This window comes from Pyrus communis, chromosome 11 (assembly GCF_963583255.1).
Source record: "Pyrus communis chromosome 11, drPyrComm1.1, whole genome shotgun sequence".
NCBI classification, from domain to species: Eukaryota; Viridiplantae; Streptophyta; class Magnoliopsida; order Rosales; family Rosaceae; genus Pyrus; species Pyrus communis.
The window spans coordinates 20,044,537-20,060,655 of record NC_084813.1 but is presented as its reverse complement, the minus strand read 5'-3'; the positions used below and the strand labels follow the sequence as shown (position 1 = coordinate 20,060,655).

The 16,119-nt window shown below is 37.8% G+C and overlaps 2 protein-coding genes across 3 annotated transcripts; one reads left to right on the top strand and one right to left on the bottom strand.

Moving 5' to 3' along the window:
• Positions 1-1,561: 1,561 nt before the first annotated feature.
• LOC137708874 (endoglucanase 11-like) lies at positions 1,562-6,267 on the bottom strand. Its single transcript, XM_068448035.1, has 5 exons — positions 6,035-6,267; positions 5,731-5,943; positions 5,399-5,599; positions 4,987-5,241; positions 1,562-2,426 (listed from the first exon to the last, which is right to left on the bottom strand). The coding sequence occupies exons 1-5, from the start codon at positions 6,245-6,247 to the stop codon at positions 1,758-1,760; spliced, it is 1,551 nt and encodes a 516-aa protein (XP_068304136.1). The 5' UTR covers positions 6,248-6,267; the 3' UTR covers positions 1,562-1,757.
• Positions 6,268-11,453: 5,186 nt separating this feature from the next.
• On the top strand, positions 11,454-15,315 carry LOC137707647 (probable plastidic glucose transporter 1). 2 transcript variants are annotated; one of them, XR_011064721.1, is made up of 12 exons: positions 11,454-11,708; positions 11,810-11,948; positions 12,040-12,240; positions 12,372-12,471; positions 12,904-13,016; positions 13,152-13,245; positions 13,330-13,486; positions 13,770-13,916; positions 14,000-14,073; positions 14,243-14,421; positions 14,531-14,645; positions 14,842-14,857. XR_011064721.1 is itself a non-coding variant. In XM_068446560.1 (12 exons), the coding sequence occupies exons 1-12, from the start codon at positions 11,495-11,497 to the stop codon at positions 15,037-15,039; spliced, it is 1,641 nt and encodes a 546-aa protein (XP_068302661.1). In that variant the 5' UTR covers positions 11,454-11,494; the 3' UTR covers positions 15,040-15,315. The 2 variants fall into 2 exon arrangements, 1 of the variants encoding a protein (XP_068302661.1); XM_068446560.1 differs by having other exon boundaries at positions 14,243-14,331; positions 14,842-15,315.
• The last annotated feature ends 804 nt before the right edge of the window (positions 15,316-16,119 follow it).

Below are 16,119 nucleotides of genomic sequence, written 5' to 3'. Positions count from 1 at the left end.
AAATTTTGGAGAAAAGTAGCCAGGTTGTGTAGATGCAAAAGGCTTTTAGCCAAAACTTTCATCCTTACACAATTTTAACCACTCGAAAGGGATTTGAGCACTGCTTGATGGGGCCTCGATTGGTTATATTTCTAAATAATGAAGAAACAAAATGAACGACTGAAACTCTTTCCGTAAAGGGATTTTAGCAACAATGCAGATTATGTTGCCTCTCTAATCTGCATTTGTTTGTATTGACTTTACTTTCCTCACTTTTGATCAATAGGGTTGGTTTATATCAATTCTTTCTCATATGGGTTGGGGTTAGAATTGCAGGCTATATTTAGACCTGATTTGGTACTGAGGTGACTATGAAAAAAGCTGGAAGCTGTTTTTGTGTTTGGTAAACATTCAGCTTCAGTTTTTTTTCACAGTTTTGGGTGGAAAAAAACCAAAAACAAGAAGCTGCAAAACCCAACTTTGAAAAATCGGCTTTTTTTCACATCTGTTTTACATAAAAGTTTACCAAACACTATAATACTGTTTTTTTTCTTTTCAAAAGCACTTTTACAAAAAAGTTTACCAAACACTCTGCTGCTTTATTTCACAGCCGCTTATTCTTACAGCACAGCAGAATCAGTTTTTTTTCAAAGCACAGCAATACCAAACCAGCCCTTAGAAGGCTTATTTTTAGTTACAGTCTCTGGAACTCGATTTTAATCTAACTTTGACTCTGAAACTCAAAAGTCGCCAATTTATTCCCTAGAACTTGATTTGACCAACTTTGCCCTTGAAACTCAAAAGTCGCCAGTTTACCCCCTAAAACTCGATTTTAATCTCATTTTGTCCCCTGAAACTCAAAACTCGTCACTTCACTCCTTGGAACTCGATTTTTAGGAAGCAAAATTTTTGCTTCCTAAAATTCAATACTTAGCCAATTCACTCCTTGAAACAAGTCAAAGTCAAGTGAATGTTGAGTTTCAGAATGTAAAATGACGACTTTTGAGTTTTATGAGGCAAAGTGGGATGAAAATCGAGTTCCAAGTAACGTAGCTAAAAATAAGCCTATCTAGAAATCCATACTTACTCCAATTTTGTTTCCTCGAATTTTCCTGAAATTTTGAAGTCTACTTTCCTCTTTCATTTTGTTTACTGACAACATTTCAGCATATATAGCAGGAGCTGCAGAATATGTTATCCAAGGATCTGTTGCTTTTGTAAACTCATTAGCTCAATTAATTACTCTTCATCCCAGATTTTCGTTTTATGTTTATACGGATTCACTAATTTACCCAGTCTTGCTAGCATGCTGAACAGTAACTTTATATCCTTTTCACAGTCTTACTTGAATGCATTCATTCGGAGCAGTAACTTTATCCTAATTATTTGCTGAGGAGCTTTATTTTCCCTATGCTTTTAAGTAGTATGTGAATATTTCAGTCAAATTGATGTTATGATTGTTATCCTTGTCCATTCAAGTGGTGATATTATTAGAAGGTACGATGAATTTGACTATCAAAGGTAAATTGAAATGTTTTAAAAGATTAGAAACGATCAACCAAACAAAAGTCGAGGAGCGCAATCAGAAGAAGGTCACGAGTTTGGTGGGCGTGACTAAACCTTTTCCTTTATACTTATATAAACACTTAGATATTACAACAATGAAGCCACAGGATGGGCTAGCTAGAACACCTTTCGTTCAGCCGCCATGACAAAGCCAAAAAATGGGATTACAAGTTATAACCCCAGCACTCTTTCCCCACCACGATATCATATACCTAATAAGAAGCAACCAAATCCAAATTTTGCCCCTGATCCACATTCTTTTGGACCTGCAATTCTGAAAACTTTGCAAAAACCCCCACCAATGGTGATGTATTGTAAGTGCAGGCCTCAGTCTGCATGTAATTATCCCTCCTGTCCACAAAATTATCTTTGCAATCAGGCCCTCCAACCAAAGCCCCGACCAAAACATTAGGGTTTGGCTCTTCCCTGCCGTACCAATTATCATACCCTTGTGTGCACCCAATGAACCCTTTGTTCTCCCGATATGACTCCACGGACGCTCCTCTGTGGTGCACCCTCTGAGGATATTTTGGTCCATATCCCACCAAGTAGCTCATGTTCAAGGGGTTAGAGCCCAAAATATAATCTATCTGCGATTTAGCAAAGCTGAGGACTTCTTCATGGCCTGCCGTTCCGCCATGGCAGCTGAGCTTTCGGTTCGAGATTTTGAGGAAGTCTGAGTAGACTGTTAGGAGGAATGAAGCTGTCGAAACGTACTGCATGTTGTTCCATTGCCTTACGTACAGTAGGCCTGCCGGTGTGCGTTCCACATTTTTGGTGGCAGTATTTTTGTTTAGGCATGAGCACATGTAGTGGTCTGCTTTTGATTTATACAACTCCAGTATGTCAGAGTGTTTCATGTGTTTTTCTTCTAAAAGCAACTGCAGAAGAAAAAAAAAGAGAGCATATGAAACATAATGTACTCTACTATGAAGCGCTCAAAGGGTTGTAAATGTGATGAACTCGAACACAGAATCGTGGATACATAGGCGAAGCTTGTAACCTCATAATCTGTTTTTATTTTTAAGCACTTTAGAAGTAAGGAAAATCTTATTCAAAAACAAAACTGCAAATGAGAAAGTGAATACTTTTAAAAACAACCCCTTTTTGTTCTTGTAAACAAACTCCGTTTAACTCCTTTATATATGGAGTGTTTAACTTTCTTAAATTTTGAGATTTAAGAATGGCAAATGCGACAATATCAAAACTCGAGTCAAATGGACACAGAATTGTAGATGCAGAAATGAATGTTATTAAACACTTAATTCATTTCTATTATCATATAAGTACGAAAATCTGACTTGAATATAACACCGCAATTGCATATGTGAATGTTTTTAACCGCTTAATCACTTTCTATTATTCAAATTAATACTCTTGCATGTGAGGACAATTTTACAGTTGTAAAAACCTTCCATTATCTAAATTTACTCATAATATTATATGTCATTGGCTATATACAACTACATACTTATCTATTCTCTTATATGATTATCTCCACGTACATACGATAGATTAATTTTCTCGTGCATCATATGAGGACACATGGCACCTAATCTCCCTTTCAACACATGTGGGTGGGTCTCTAGATAAACAAAGTTTAGGGAGGTTGTGCTTCATCAAGTAAAGGAAGAGACATAAATGAACGAGCTACATCCACTCTGTTTTAGAAGTGGGCCATCCCTAGCACAATATCACCTCTCCGAGTTGAGATTTATTCTAAATTTCTGAGTTCAAAACTGATAGACCAGTTTGGACCATTTATTTTAAACCTTGCGATCCTCATTAATTAATTTTATTGGCCACCTCACACATATCTAAAGTTCAAATCTCTCTCTTTCTTTAACCATCCAAATCTTCGAATTTTTATCCTCAAAAACACAAAAATCCATAGAAGATCTCGACTTCATCTCTCCATCTTTTACTAGAGTGCACAAACTCTACTCAGGCATCGTGGGGATGACCTTTGTACGTTCTATCAACCACTCAGTGTAAGATCTCACATTGCCCATGGGTGAAGATTCTGTAAGCCTTATATGTATATTTATATCTCTACCTAACACGAGGTTTTTTGAGAACTCACTGGCTTCGGATTCCATCGGAACTCTAAAGTTAAGCGAGTTCGCGCTAGAGCAATCCCAAGATGGGTGATCCACTGGGAAGTTCTCATGTGAGTTCTCAGAAACAAAACAGTGAGGGCGTAGTTAGGGTCCAAAGCGGATAATATTGTGCTACGGTGGAGTCGAGCCCGGAATGTGATGGGAACCCGGGCCGGGATGTGACAATTTGGTATCATAACCAATCCTAACTGGAAGTGTGCCGACGAGGACGTCGGGCCTCTAAGGGGGTGGATTGTAAGATCCCACATCGTCCAGGGATGAGGATCCTATAAGCTTTATATGTATATTTCTATCTCTACCTAGCACGAGGCTTTTTGGGAACTCACTGGCTTCGGGTTCTATCGGAACTCCAAAGTTAAGCGAGTTCGCGCGAGAGCAATCCCAAGATGGGTGACCCACTAGGAAGTTCTCGTGTGAGTTTCCAGAAACAAAACTGTGAGGGCGTGGTCGGAGCCCAAAAATATCGTGCTACGGTGAAGTCAAGCCCAGAATGTGATGAGGGCCAGCTTGGGATGTGACACTCAGACTATGACAAGTGGCAGAACTTTCCTTGGTACTGCCATGCAAAGCATCATTTTGCACATGGTTTTGTTTGCAGAAGATGAATTTCCCTTTTATTTTTGGTGCCTAATTAAAAACCCTAGTTATGTGCCTTAATTTGGGCTTACTCCGTCTAATGACGAACTTAATAAAGTAAAAGCATGACGTAAAAGTTTGTTTTATCATTTCAAATTTGAATGCTAGAAAAATTAAAAATATCGTGTTACAGTGAAATCGAGCCCAGAATGTAATAGGGACCAGGCTGGGATGTGACACTCAGGCTATGACAAGTGGCAGAACTTTCCTTGGTACTGCCATGCAAAGCATCATTTTGCACATGGTTTTGTTTGCAGAAGATGAATTTCCCTTTTATTTTTGGTGCCTAATTAAAAACCCTAGTTATGTGCCTTAATTTGGGCTCACTCCGTCTAATGACGAACTTAATAAAGTAAAAGCATGACGTAAAAGTTTGTTTTATCATTTCAAATTTGAATGCTAGAAAAGCTAAATCCCAAAAAGATTTGAAGAGAGCAGAATTTGTGGCACCTATGGAACTAGACCACAATCAAAAAGAAAAGTTCAAAGAAAAAAACCAGCAATAAACTCCCCTCTGGTAGCGAACTTCACACCAACATTCATGAAAAACCAGATTAACGTGTCAAATGTATTTAAACATTTTTTATTTTCTAATAAGATTTAATTGCAGTTTATATAACGTGATAAAAAAAACACGATAGATTGTTTTGTTTTTGAGATATAAAGTGAGAAGTTGAGAAGTTACCTTTGACGCAAGGAGTTGAAGGCCAGCGTACTTAACGTCCCAACTGAACTCTGTAATTGCCCAACCAATACCACCAAAGTTATGAGCCTTGTTAATTACATATTTCAAATACTCCTCATTGTCGGTGGCTTTGTATAGCCACAAAGCTGCCCACAACAACTCGTCCTTAAACCCACTCACCGATGCATAGTAGCTCTTCACCACTCCCAAGCTCCCATCGTACTTCTCCCTATACTTGTCCCCAAACTCAAACAACTATACATACATCGAATAAAAAATAAACCTACTTTAGTCAATCGCATACAGTTACATGTTTAACTTTTTCGTGTAACAATGTGTTGATAATTTAAAACATTATCATAATAACATTTGATTACGTGTAAATTTTGTCAGCATTAAGTTAAATTTGTACCTCCTGGGCATGGTGTACGAGGAGGTGAGAGTAATGTGGATTACTTTTCTTGAACACTAAGGCCGCGGCCGCCATTGCAGCGGCGGTCTCTCCGGCAAGATCCGACCCGGGATTTTTCTCATCTATCTTGTAAGCTTGCCTTGATGTGGTCATGTCCTCCGGCCGTTGCCAGCAGTAATGATCAGTGTCCCCATCGCCCACCTAGGAGGAATATTATAATGAAGTGAATATTAAATGTGCTCAAACAGTTTGGTGCTAATCAAATAATTGATTTAATAACAGTGTGTGAAACTGCTGATTACAGTAATTAAACGTATGAAAATTATATGTACCTCTGCCCATAACACATTGGGACTAGTGTGAGCTTTGATGAAATAATCAGTCCCCCATTTGATCGCCTCCATTGCATGTTCCAATTCTCCGGCGGCCGCAATTTGCTGCCGGTATTCTATAACACTCCACGACAGCATCGTCACCGTAAATGCCATCGGCAGTCCGAACTTGACGTGGTCGCCGGCATCGTAATATCCTCCTACCAAGTCCACCTACACAAAAAATATATCCGATAAATCCATACTTTAAATTTTTATTAGTACAAACTTACGAAAATATAGCATTTTTAGGACATTAACGTACCCCTTGCTCTAGGCCATCGGTGAGGCCGGAATGGTCACGCCAGGTGACTCTCTGGTTGTACGGGAGGCGGCCGGAGCGTTGCGATTCGAAGTAGAGGAGGCTCTTTGTGAGGGCATCACTGTAATTTAAAGCTCTGGCGGTGGTGAAAATGTTGAAGGTGAGTAGAAGAAGAAGAACATGATGATGCTGCCGTTGTGTCTTCTTCTCCTCCATTGTTAAGTCTTTAAATTTCTTCCGTCCTCTGAAGTTTTGTTTCTTTCTCCAAAGGAGTGAAGGGAAGGATGGGAAAAGTGAGCTGGCTCACTTTGTCAGTTTGAAAACTAACTTTGTGTCTACTAAATTGTGTGTTTAGGCTTTGATAGGTGTCTTTGTGCATGTGACTTTCACATGAGAGCGACTTTATAATCCCACACAACACTAGCGTGATTTTTGCAACGGCTTGACTCTCTTTTTTGTACCATATATAGAGAGTAAAGAAACTTTCTGATTAGGGCAGTTCTCGTGCTAGGGTTAATTACCGTAAACTTAAATGAGACTAAAATATAAGAGATTTACATTTTTGTGAAGAGATGTCATACGAATGACGTGATCAAACACTCGTACTTAAGATTTCTTATAGAGAAACAAAAATATTTTTACGACACTATCTACCAACATAAGATAAAAGACAATTTTCTTACGAATATGTCAGGCAACACAAAATTGTCTGAAAAACCTAAAGGATACAATACTTATATTTTTAGACCATGAATCCGCACTACTAATCATCTTTACTCTGCGTTAAAATATGATATTCGAATTTACTGTCTACTGATGTAATTATTTTTCTACGGCAACAAGAAAAAACAAATGATCATATCGCATATGGATTATGGGAAGGGTTTGTGTGGTTTTTGAAGATGGGTAATACACCAATAATATAATTGGTTTAAGTATCCCGACACATGATTAAAGTCTCATAAAAGTATGTTAGAGAGTGACTCAGATGCCCATGATTTTTCTAAAGATTGCTTGGATCAGAGGATTAGATTGTGTAAGATCCATACATTCATTTGTATGGTGTAAAATACTGCTGTGCAGGGCCAGGGTTTGTAGCTTAGAAGTTTCTCTTCAAGTATATAATTGGGTCTTGGACCTATTGGTCTCTTGGACATGGGAGTGCCAAGTTGTCACCATAAATGTTTAGGGCATGGCTCTCTAAGTTGTCTTGTAATTTGTCAAAACTCAAATTACAACAAGGGCACTTAAGGAGAGATATAGAAATAGAAAGGTCGATCAATGATATTTGAACAAGACACAGTAAAGAATTTCGTTATCTTAGAACCATTATAGTTACGGCCGCCGTTCACTTGGACTTCGGTCGCCGATTTCCCTGTCATCAAGTCAACAACTTCCATGACCTTCCGGTATTGGGCAGGCATCAGCCTCCATACATGGTCTTACAACTTTGTGGAGGGTCTTCCTAATTACAAGAAGCATACTAAACAATAAGAAAATAAAGGGCATGACATTGATTTTGTTCTTGATTACAACAATCAATCAAGAATGATGGTGGTGGCCTTGTACAGTAATCCCATATCATATCATAATCATGTTGTTTAGTAAAATGCTTAACAATTGATGACACAAATTAAGAAAAGTGAGCATGTTCCTAAAAAGAAGAGCAATTCCGGAAATCTGGTAGTGCAGCTCTAATGCCTAATTTGCCTGTAGTGGTATGTGCGTGCAACGACCCCGTTTTGACTGCCCAAATTTGTTGTCGGTCGACCTACCTCCACGTGGAAGACAGTTGAGAGCACCGGCTCCTCCATTTGCGGTGACTGGACTGGCGAAAAAGCAAAACCGGTTGAGCCGGTCAAACGGAAGCACCGACTGGCAGTGGACCTGCGCATGCTCCCTCGCCGACAGCGCGGGAAATTTACGTAAACAGTGATTAAAATCAAAATTTGATTTCAACCTCAGCACGAGAAAAACGAAGGTTCCGACGAAAAAATGTGCTGCGTGATCAAGACTGACTGATGACCCCAATTGACTCTCCTTCCCTCCCGCCGGAACTATGCAACATCTAAATTAAAAGTGATTTTTTCTGTTCTTTTTCAAAACGGGATAAGTTGGTGATTTTTCTACGACAGTACGTGCACATTTTTAGACCAAATTATCTATTAGCTATATTTAAGGTGAACTGTTAATTTAGTTTTTAAATTATTACTTGAGTTTTATAGGTACCTAAACTTTTTTTGAAAAAATTAGTCATCAAAATAATAAAATTTGCCAATTATATACCTAATGTTAGATTCGAAACTATTTTATTCAATTTTTCGTCAATTTAAATCATGTGACTTGCATTTGATACACTTTAGATAGTAGATTGATAGTTTTTCATAAGGACTTATTTTCTTCGAAGAAATAATGTATAGAGTTAATTTTGAAGGGTAAACTAGATGTTAGATTCACAACCTATATGCAACATTAATGGCTTATAGGCAAGAAAATAGTGGCAATACCCACTAAAATGTGTCATGTGACTTAAGTTAACGAAATATTAAATAAAAAAGCTTTGAGTATAATTTTAGGGATGAAATTAGCAGTTTTTAAAGAATTTTAGAACTTATTTTACAAAAAAAAAAAAAACAATTCAAGAACCTAATTTTCACTGAGGTGATAATTCAGGGACTAACTTGACAGTTTACCCTATATATTAAAAAGTTTTTTTATATTAAAACGTTTTAAATGGATTTTGAAAATTTAATAAAATTTTGGTATTGTTTATAATATTTACATGTGTTTAATACAATTATTATAGAATGTTAGATATAATTTATGTGATATATGTATTTAATACAGCCATCATCAAACCATTAAGATATTAATTGTATTAAATATATAAGTATTGTGGTCAAACCCTAAAATTTTATATACGTTTCAGAAGGATAGAAAATGTAGATCTTAATTATAAATGGAGTCATCCAAAACTTGTTATGTTAAGATAAATTTGGGGTTAACCACATTTTTACACCATCAGGGTGCGTTTGTTTCACCGAACTATCTCAGACTAGACTAACTTTAGGGACTAAGTTGAACTAGCTTAGACTAGACTAAACTGGACTGATTTAGTGAAGCGTTTGGTGCAGTGTCGGACTAAGAAGTAGGATTCTAATATTATATTATTTAATCTATATCTATAATATTTTATTATTTACTTAATATATATTTATTAATATTCTATTATTAATTTATCTTTTTCTTATTTTCTAGAATCATTCTTTCCAGCTAACCTCTTTTTTTTTCCCTGCCGTCTCTCTCCCCTCTCCACTGTTTATCCAAGTTTCTTCGCTCATTTTCTCCCTCTGTTGCACATACTATTCGAATTAAAATCACAAAAAATGGAGACTTGCCTTCCCCCAAAAAACCCCAACCCCTCCCTCTCAAGCTTAGCATCGCCAATTCAATGGCAGCCATGGTGAATTTTCCTGTTCAGCTGATTCTCTCTCTTCCCTTAGTTTTTCCTTTCAAATCCCTCTCTCTTCCCTTTGCCTCTTTTCCCATCCAACTTCACTTGTTCTTCCATGGGTAGGGATTGAAGTTGTAGACGGCACGGGTGGGTGGGGCTGGGTATGGGCGTGGGTAGGGATTGGAGTTGCAGACGACAAGGGGTGGGTGGAGGAAGACGAGATGGATGAACCCAACCATCGAAAATCGAGGTCGAGGTCGATGCCGTCGAAAATTGAAGACAGAGATGGATGAACCAGCCGTTGAAATTGAGGTCAAGGTCTATGCCGTAAAAAATTGGAGATTGAGATGGATGAACCCAGCCCTAAAAAAATTTCTATCTTCCAAGTTCTAGCTTTCATTGAAGCCCATGTCGTAGAAAATCGAGGTCGATGAACCCAGGGCACTGAAGCAGACGAAGGCAATAAAGGATGCAGTGAGAGTGGATGAAGGCAAGAGAGGATGATGGAAGGTCTTAAGCTAAACCCGTGGATGTTGGGGTCTCTCACTAAGACCGGCTAGTGAAGCCATTTTTGAAAGCGAGTCCCACCTAGTGCCATTAATGTTAGTCCCACAAGCCACCAAACACAAGACTACAATCCAATCCAATCCAGTGAAGGCTAAGAAGGGTAAACAAACGCCCCCTCAAGGTTTAAAGTGATCTTCAAAATGGGCCATGAGGTTTTGATTTCTCACATTGTAATCTAAAGTTTTGTAATTATATCACTTTGAACATTTTGCATGTATAGTTAATTCTTCATTAAATTGATGATTTTTCGGTCAATTTAGTAAAAATGTGACTTGCATCTCAATCCAATTACGGATTCCATGCTCAATATGTCATAATTTAATGAAGACTCAAATAATTTGTTAGGTAAAATGCATAACTTGATACAGTTTTAAAACCTTAAGGTGTAATGTGAAATAGTTAAAATCTCACGACCCAATTTAAAAATCACTCCAAACTTAAAGGGCGTAAAATGTAGTTAGTCCTAAATATTGATATATTTGTGAGATTGAAGTAGATTCAAGATTTGATATAGATTTAATACCGAACTAGTGAGTCTGCTTGATTGTAGTCATGGACAGAGTGAAATTTCCTATAGCTTCTCTCGGGCCGAAAGAAGTAAATAAACGTAACTTGCAACTAGTTGTCCCTTTATTTAAAATTAAAAAAAAAAAAAAAAAAAAAAAAAGGAAAGAAGATTTGATACAGATTCTTAAAGGGTGATCTGTTTCTTGAAACATTTGATAAGTCGATCGGGATAGTTAGCATTTAATGAAGCAAATTTCATATATTTCGAGAAAAAAAAAGGTTGAAGATGACTTAGCTTTCGACGGTAACATGATCACAATTGTATATATAATTTAGTAAGTTCCTTTTGTGAATATTGTATTGGTAAAAGTTTGATTTGTATGGCCTAAACGTTCCTGAAGATCCTCGTTATAATCTCCTTTTATTGTTATCAAATGAGAATGACATAACGGTGATGATGTCAAACGTCTGCGGTTAATATTATTACAAAAAGAAGTGGGAATTTGACATCAGCATGAGATGATAATGAATTTTTCATCCACTTGATTTCTATTTTTTACAACCAATCACTTTACGCCTTATTTAGTTACAAATTCACTTTACCAAGTTACCAGACTCAGATGAACCCTAACTTAGTTCAGTCCGTTGATATGATATCTAGCTGCTGTTGGGTTAATACAATTTCGGTCCAGATGATCACATCGACCCAAGTTAGGACTCCGGCTCAAATTGGGCCTGGGATCCAATTGGAAGACTACACAGTACACAAACCACAAAATGCGATAAGGTCCGCCACGTGTTTTATTCCTTTGTGGGTCCCGGTCCCGCCCCTTGTGCGCTTGAGAATCACGTCTTGATCACGTGACACTAAAAATATCTGGATGATCCCGCTCCTCGAGAAGTGAACTTCGTCTCTCTCTGCTCACTGTGATCCAATGTGGTTGGCTACTACCGTACATCACCAGCCGGTCCGTCGGGGTCCGACGATCTCCACCGCGGGTCCGAACCCGAAACTCGTGCATCCCTGTCTTCCGAAACCGACACCGAAACCGTTTCGGTTCGGACCCTTCGGTGTCCGGCTACGCCTTAACAAGTACAAAGTTTCGGCGGAAAAGAAGCAGCTCGCCGAGTTAGGGACTCAGAATTCAGGTCTTCGATTCTCACTTTATACAATTCGAATTATATTAATCCGAATATTAAACTGTAATTATTGTAATTTTATTTAGTAATTATATAAATTTATTTTGCAGATGGTGAGAAATTAGAGGTAGGAGAAGAGAAAGTTGTAGATGAAGAGAAAGTTGAAGGTTTGGATTTGGGATGGTTAGCTGCTTTTCCGCACGTGTTTATAGCTTCCATGTCGAATTTTCTGTTCGGTTATCACATTGGGTCAGTCTCTGAGTCGCTGTAACGTGCAATTGTATTTAAAGTATTAATCTTTTTTGTTAGTTATGAGTTGGGTGGGCATGTTTTTGTGCAGGGTGATGAATGGTCCGATTGTTTCGATTGCCCGAGAACTCGGTTTCGAAGGGAATTCGATTCTGGAGGGACTTGTAGTTAGCATTTTCATTGTTGGTGCATTTCTTGGAAGCATATGCTGCGGTACAATTGTTGATAAACTTGGTTGTAGAAGGACTTTTCAGATTGCCACCATTCCTCTCATTCTTGGTGCATTGATAAGGTAATTCAAGTTGATATTCGAGTTTTGAGATGCCATATTCGACGTTGTGTCCATGTTGGTATCGGCATTTGTATTGTGTTAGTGTGCATTTTAAAACTTTTTGATGATTGGTTCATTTCGTTTCGTGACAGTGCACAAGCTCATTCCTTGGATGAAGTGACTTTTGGAAGGTTTCTTGTTGGCCTTGGCATTGGTGTTGACACAGTTCTTGTACCAATCTATATCTCAGAGGTAAATCTTCGTATTGGTTTAGTTGTGTTTGCATATTTTGTTCACCCTTCCAAGATGATGATACTATGTAGTTGAAATCCATGTTTCAGCGATAGTAAATGCTCCATTTCTATGGACTATCAAGAGTTTGGGTGAAAGTGAAACTCATGAAAGTTGACCAAACTGCTTCGTTCTAATAAATCGCCACTACTAGCATAGACTTTTCTGGACCTTATTTAAGTTCTCATTGAGCTTTAACACCAAGGTACACAATACAGCCGTAAATTAGTCCTTGCTAGAAAGTTATAAAAAGTTTCTTAATGGGTTTGACACGTGCCCTTCGTTCTTGTTTAGAAGATTGAAGGTTATACTCGATAATGCTTCTTCTCTGCATCACATGCATTGCATATCTGGAATGAAGTTTACTCATCTATCCTACCATATACCTTGCAGATTGCTCCAACAAAATATAGGGGTTCATTGGGAACCTTGTGTCAAATAGGAACGTGCCTTGGGATTATTTCATCACTGTTTCTTGGAATTCCCTCTGAAAATGATCCGCACTGGTGAGGTTCTGTTTATGCAGGGATTTTTTAAGAACTACTTTTAGCTTTTACAATGACTGGACCATTTAGTGCTATCAAGAATATTTTAATATCTGAGCTTATGTATTAAAATGTTTTGGCGTATCCGGTTTTTAGGTGGAGGACGATGCTTTATATTGCAAGTGTCCCTGGTTTTGTCCTTGCTCTTGGAATGCAGTTTGCTGTAGATAGCCCCCGTTGGCTATGCAAGGCAAGACTCTCTCTCTTATTGTAGAAGTATGGAATTTATTTTCAGGTGTGTTGTTCCTCAAGCTTTAATATGTTGTTTGTGCAGGTAGGGAGACTGGACAATGCTAAAGAAGTTATCAAAAATGTTTGGGGAGCATCTGAAGTTGAAAAGGCGATTGAAGAATTTCAGTCAGTTATCAGGAATGATGGTAGTGATTTGGACAGCAGCTGGTTTGAACTTTTGAAGGAGCCAAACTCAAGAGGTTGTATCAAGGTGGCGGACTTAGGATGTCAGCATTAATGGCATCTTGGTGTCAAACATCGTATAAAACTTACGGCACTTGCATTTAGGATCACCTTCTGTACATGAAAAAAGTTGCCTTTTCTTAATTAGAGGGTGATTGGTACATATAAGAAGTTTTATGTTTGGAAACTCCTTTGATTTGTACATGCAATATTTTTCTCTGAATTATGTGCTGGCTTTCAAATGATTCCTTTGAAACTGTAGAAATCCTTACTTATCGACAAATCTTTGCATGGTTGCAGTTGCATTCATCGGAGGCGCCCTTTTTGTACTTCAACAGTTTGCAGGCATAAACGGAGTTCTTTACTTTTCATCATTGACTTTTGAAGATGTTGGAATCACAAGTAGCGCTTTGGCAAGTTTGTTGATCGGAGTTACGAACTTTGCAGGTTTGAGATAGTCTCAGTGTATTTGTAGAATGATGGTTGTTTCTTGAAGAACCTCTCACCCACATCAATTGTGGTCATGGCAGGGGCACTTTGTGCTTTGTACTTGATTGATAAGCAGGGAAGGCAGAAGCTCTTGATTGGAAGTTACTTGGGAATGGTGAGCTGTATTTGGAATTAATGCTTGGAGACGATTAGAAAGTTACCATGCATATAATCCTTAACATTAAAAATAGGAGGGCGATTCTGTGTTTCATGAGTTGGAAATGCAAACACGGAATCATATTAGCAAACCCATGACTTAAGTAAGAAATTCTGTGTCTGTGCAGGCACTTTCGATGTTTCTTGTGGTCTATGCCATCAGTTTTCCGTTAGATGAGCAACTGAGTCACAACTTATCAATACTTGGAACAGTCATGTAAGTCTGCAGTTTGTATGATCCCACACATAATAGTTTCACATAAACGGGTAGTCAGGCACATTTAACTCATCAAAATACTATGAAGAGGTAATTTGCTGATGTCCGCCTCCTCTGTTTATGCTTTCGGATAGTCAGGCACATTTTGTGCTCTTAAGAGAACTCTACTGATTTTTTTTCTCATCGCGCAATTTTGTAGGTACATATTCACCTTTGCAATAGGAGCTGGCCCGGTGACTGGCCTTATCATACCAGAACTTAGCAGCAACAGGTCACGCGGGAAGATCATGGGATTCAGCTTTTCTGCGCATTGGGTGAGCCCTTGAATTTTGTTCCTTGGTTAATATTTGAAATAAATGTCCTGTTTTTTCTTTTGTTCTATGATTTATTAATGTGTTCTCACGGTTAAGAGCGGCCAGGTTATTTCCCTACTTTTCCAAATCATGTTTTGCATTTGGTCCTTTAAATGTTTACTTTTTTTTTCTAATTCATGCTAAATTTGTGACTCAGGTTTGCAACTTTTTGGTGGGTCTATTTTTCCTCGACTTAGTGGAGAAATTCGGCGTTGCTCCAGTTTATGGTACCTTTGGTGGAGTCTCCTTGTTGACAGCAATTTTTGCAAACTACTTTATCGTTGAAACTAAAGGCCGCTCCCTTGAGGAAATAGAAATGTCACTAACCTCCGATTTCAGGGCTAGAGACAAGTGAGAGATCAAAGATCACGTTGAAGTTTCCACGATGGAGATTTTTAGGCGGTAATTCTTTATGTTTCGGTCTCCCATCTCCAGGCAAGCTGTGTAGGATTCTAGGATCTGATATTGTACATCACACTACACATACATGCTGTTAAAGCTGGCCATTTTACTCGATTTCATTCTAGTTCGGTTCCCGGAAAATTCTGTATGGTGAATACTTAGTACGCGTCAAATTATTCAGTCGAATATTTCGGTTTGGTGTTGATTGGAAGTCAATTTTCATGGTTCACACATTGACATTTTTGAACAGAATGTGATATGTGCGCATACCCAATACGGCTATATCGCTTCCAAAGGCCACCAGCAACCCAGAGAAAGTGAAAGAGTCTTCGTCTTATGCTTATAAATGGTCTCCAAACCAGGAAGATACCACATCTCATTGAGTTATAATGTGGAATTGATATCGGAAAATATCTTGAGTTCGAATTCTTACTCATTCCATGACAGGGATTTGGATCCTTGCCGGATTCCTTCCCTAGGGATCAATGAACATGAACTGTTGATAAAAAAATCGTGTAGTCATAATTTTTCCTTTTTTATATTTTTCACGTAAAACGATGATGCTTTACTTTTAAAAATATAAAAAGCATTTAATTAGGACCGCATGATTTTTTATTAAGTTTACCAAAAAGCATTTAAGTTTGTTCACGACCGAGTCAATATACAATTGTGAATTATGATTGTAATTTAGGAGACTTGTTAGTGTGTCGAGAACACGAATTTAGTATACTAAGTCACATAATATAAGTGGTCAATTTTTTTTTTTTTTTTAAGTATTGAATCGTTTATATATTTAATGTACCGGATCGTGTTCCTGGCATATTGAAAATTTTTTGTTATTTACTCATCTCTTTAAACTCAAGTTCGAGTTCCTGATTTAAAAACTTTAGTTTTAATAAAAAGACAAAATAAAGATGCAAGTGAATCGTATCATGAGTGACTTTTCAAGGTAAAAATGTTTTTAATGTTAAAAGTGAACAGTACCAGGAGTGTTTCGTTAAAATTTTCTTAAAATAATGGCTTAATTGGATTA

Bases quoted from the DNA above. Each gene is read 5' to 3' on its own strand.
- LOC137708874 (XM_068448035.1), bottom strand. From the start codon at position 6,247: ATGGAGGAGAAGAAGACACAACGGCAGCATCATCATGTTCTTCTTCTT. The intron at 5,944-6,034 runs GTACGTTAATGT...TTTTTTGTGTAG, and splicing joins CCGATGGCCTAGAGCAAGGG to GTGGACTTGGTAGGAGGATA. The intron at 5,600-5,730 runs GTACATATAATT...TATTCCTCCTAG, and splicing joins CCAATGTGTTATGGGCAGAG to GTGGGCGATGGGGACACTGA.
- LOC137707647 (XM_068446560.1), top strand. From the start codon at position 11,495: ATGTGGTTGGCTACTACCGTACATCACCAGCCGGTCCGTCGGGGTCCG. The intron at 14,074-14,242 runs GTGAGCTGTATT...GTGTCTGTGCAG, and splicing joins TTGGAAGTTACTTGGGAATG to GCACTTTCGATGTTTCTTGT. The intron at 14,646-14,841 runs GTGAGCCCTTGA...TTTGTGACTCAG, and splicing joins TCAGCTTTTCTGCGCATTGG to GTTTGCAACTTTTTGGTGGG.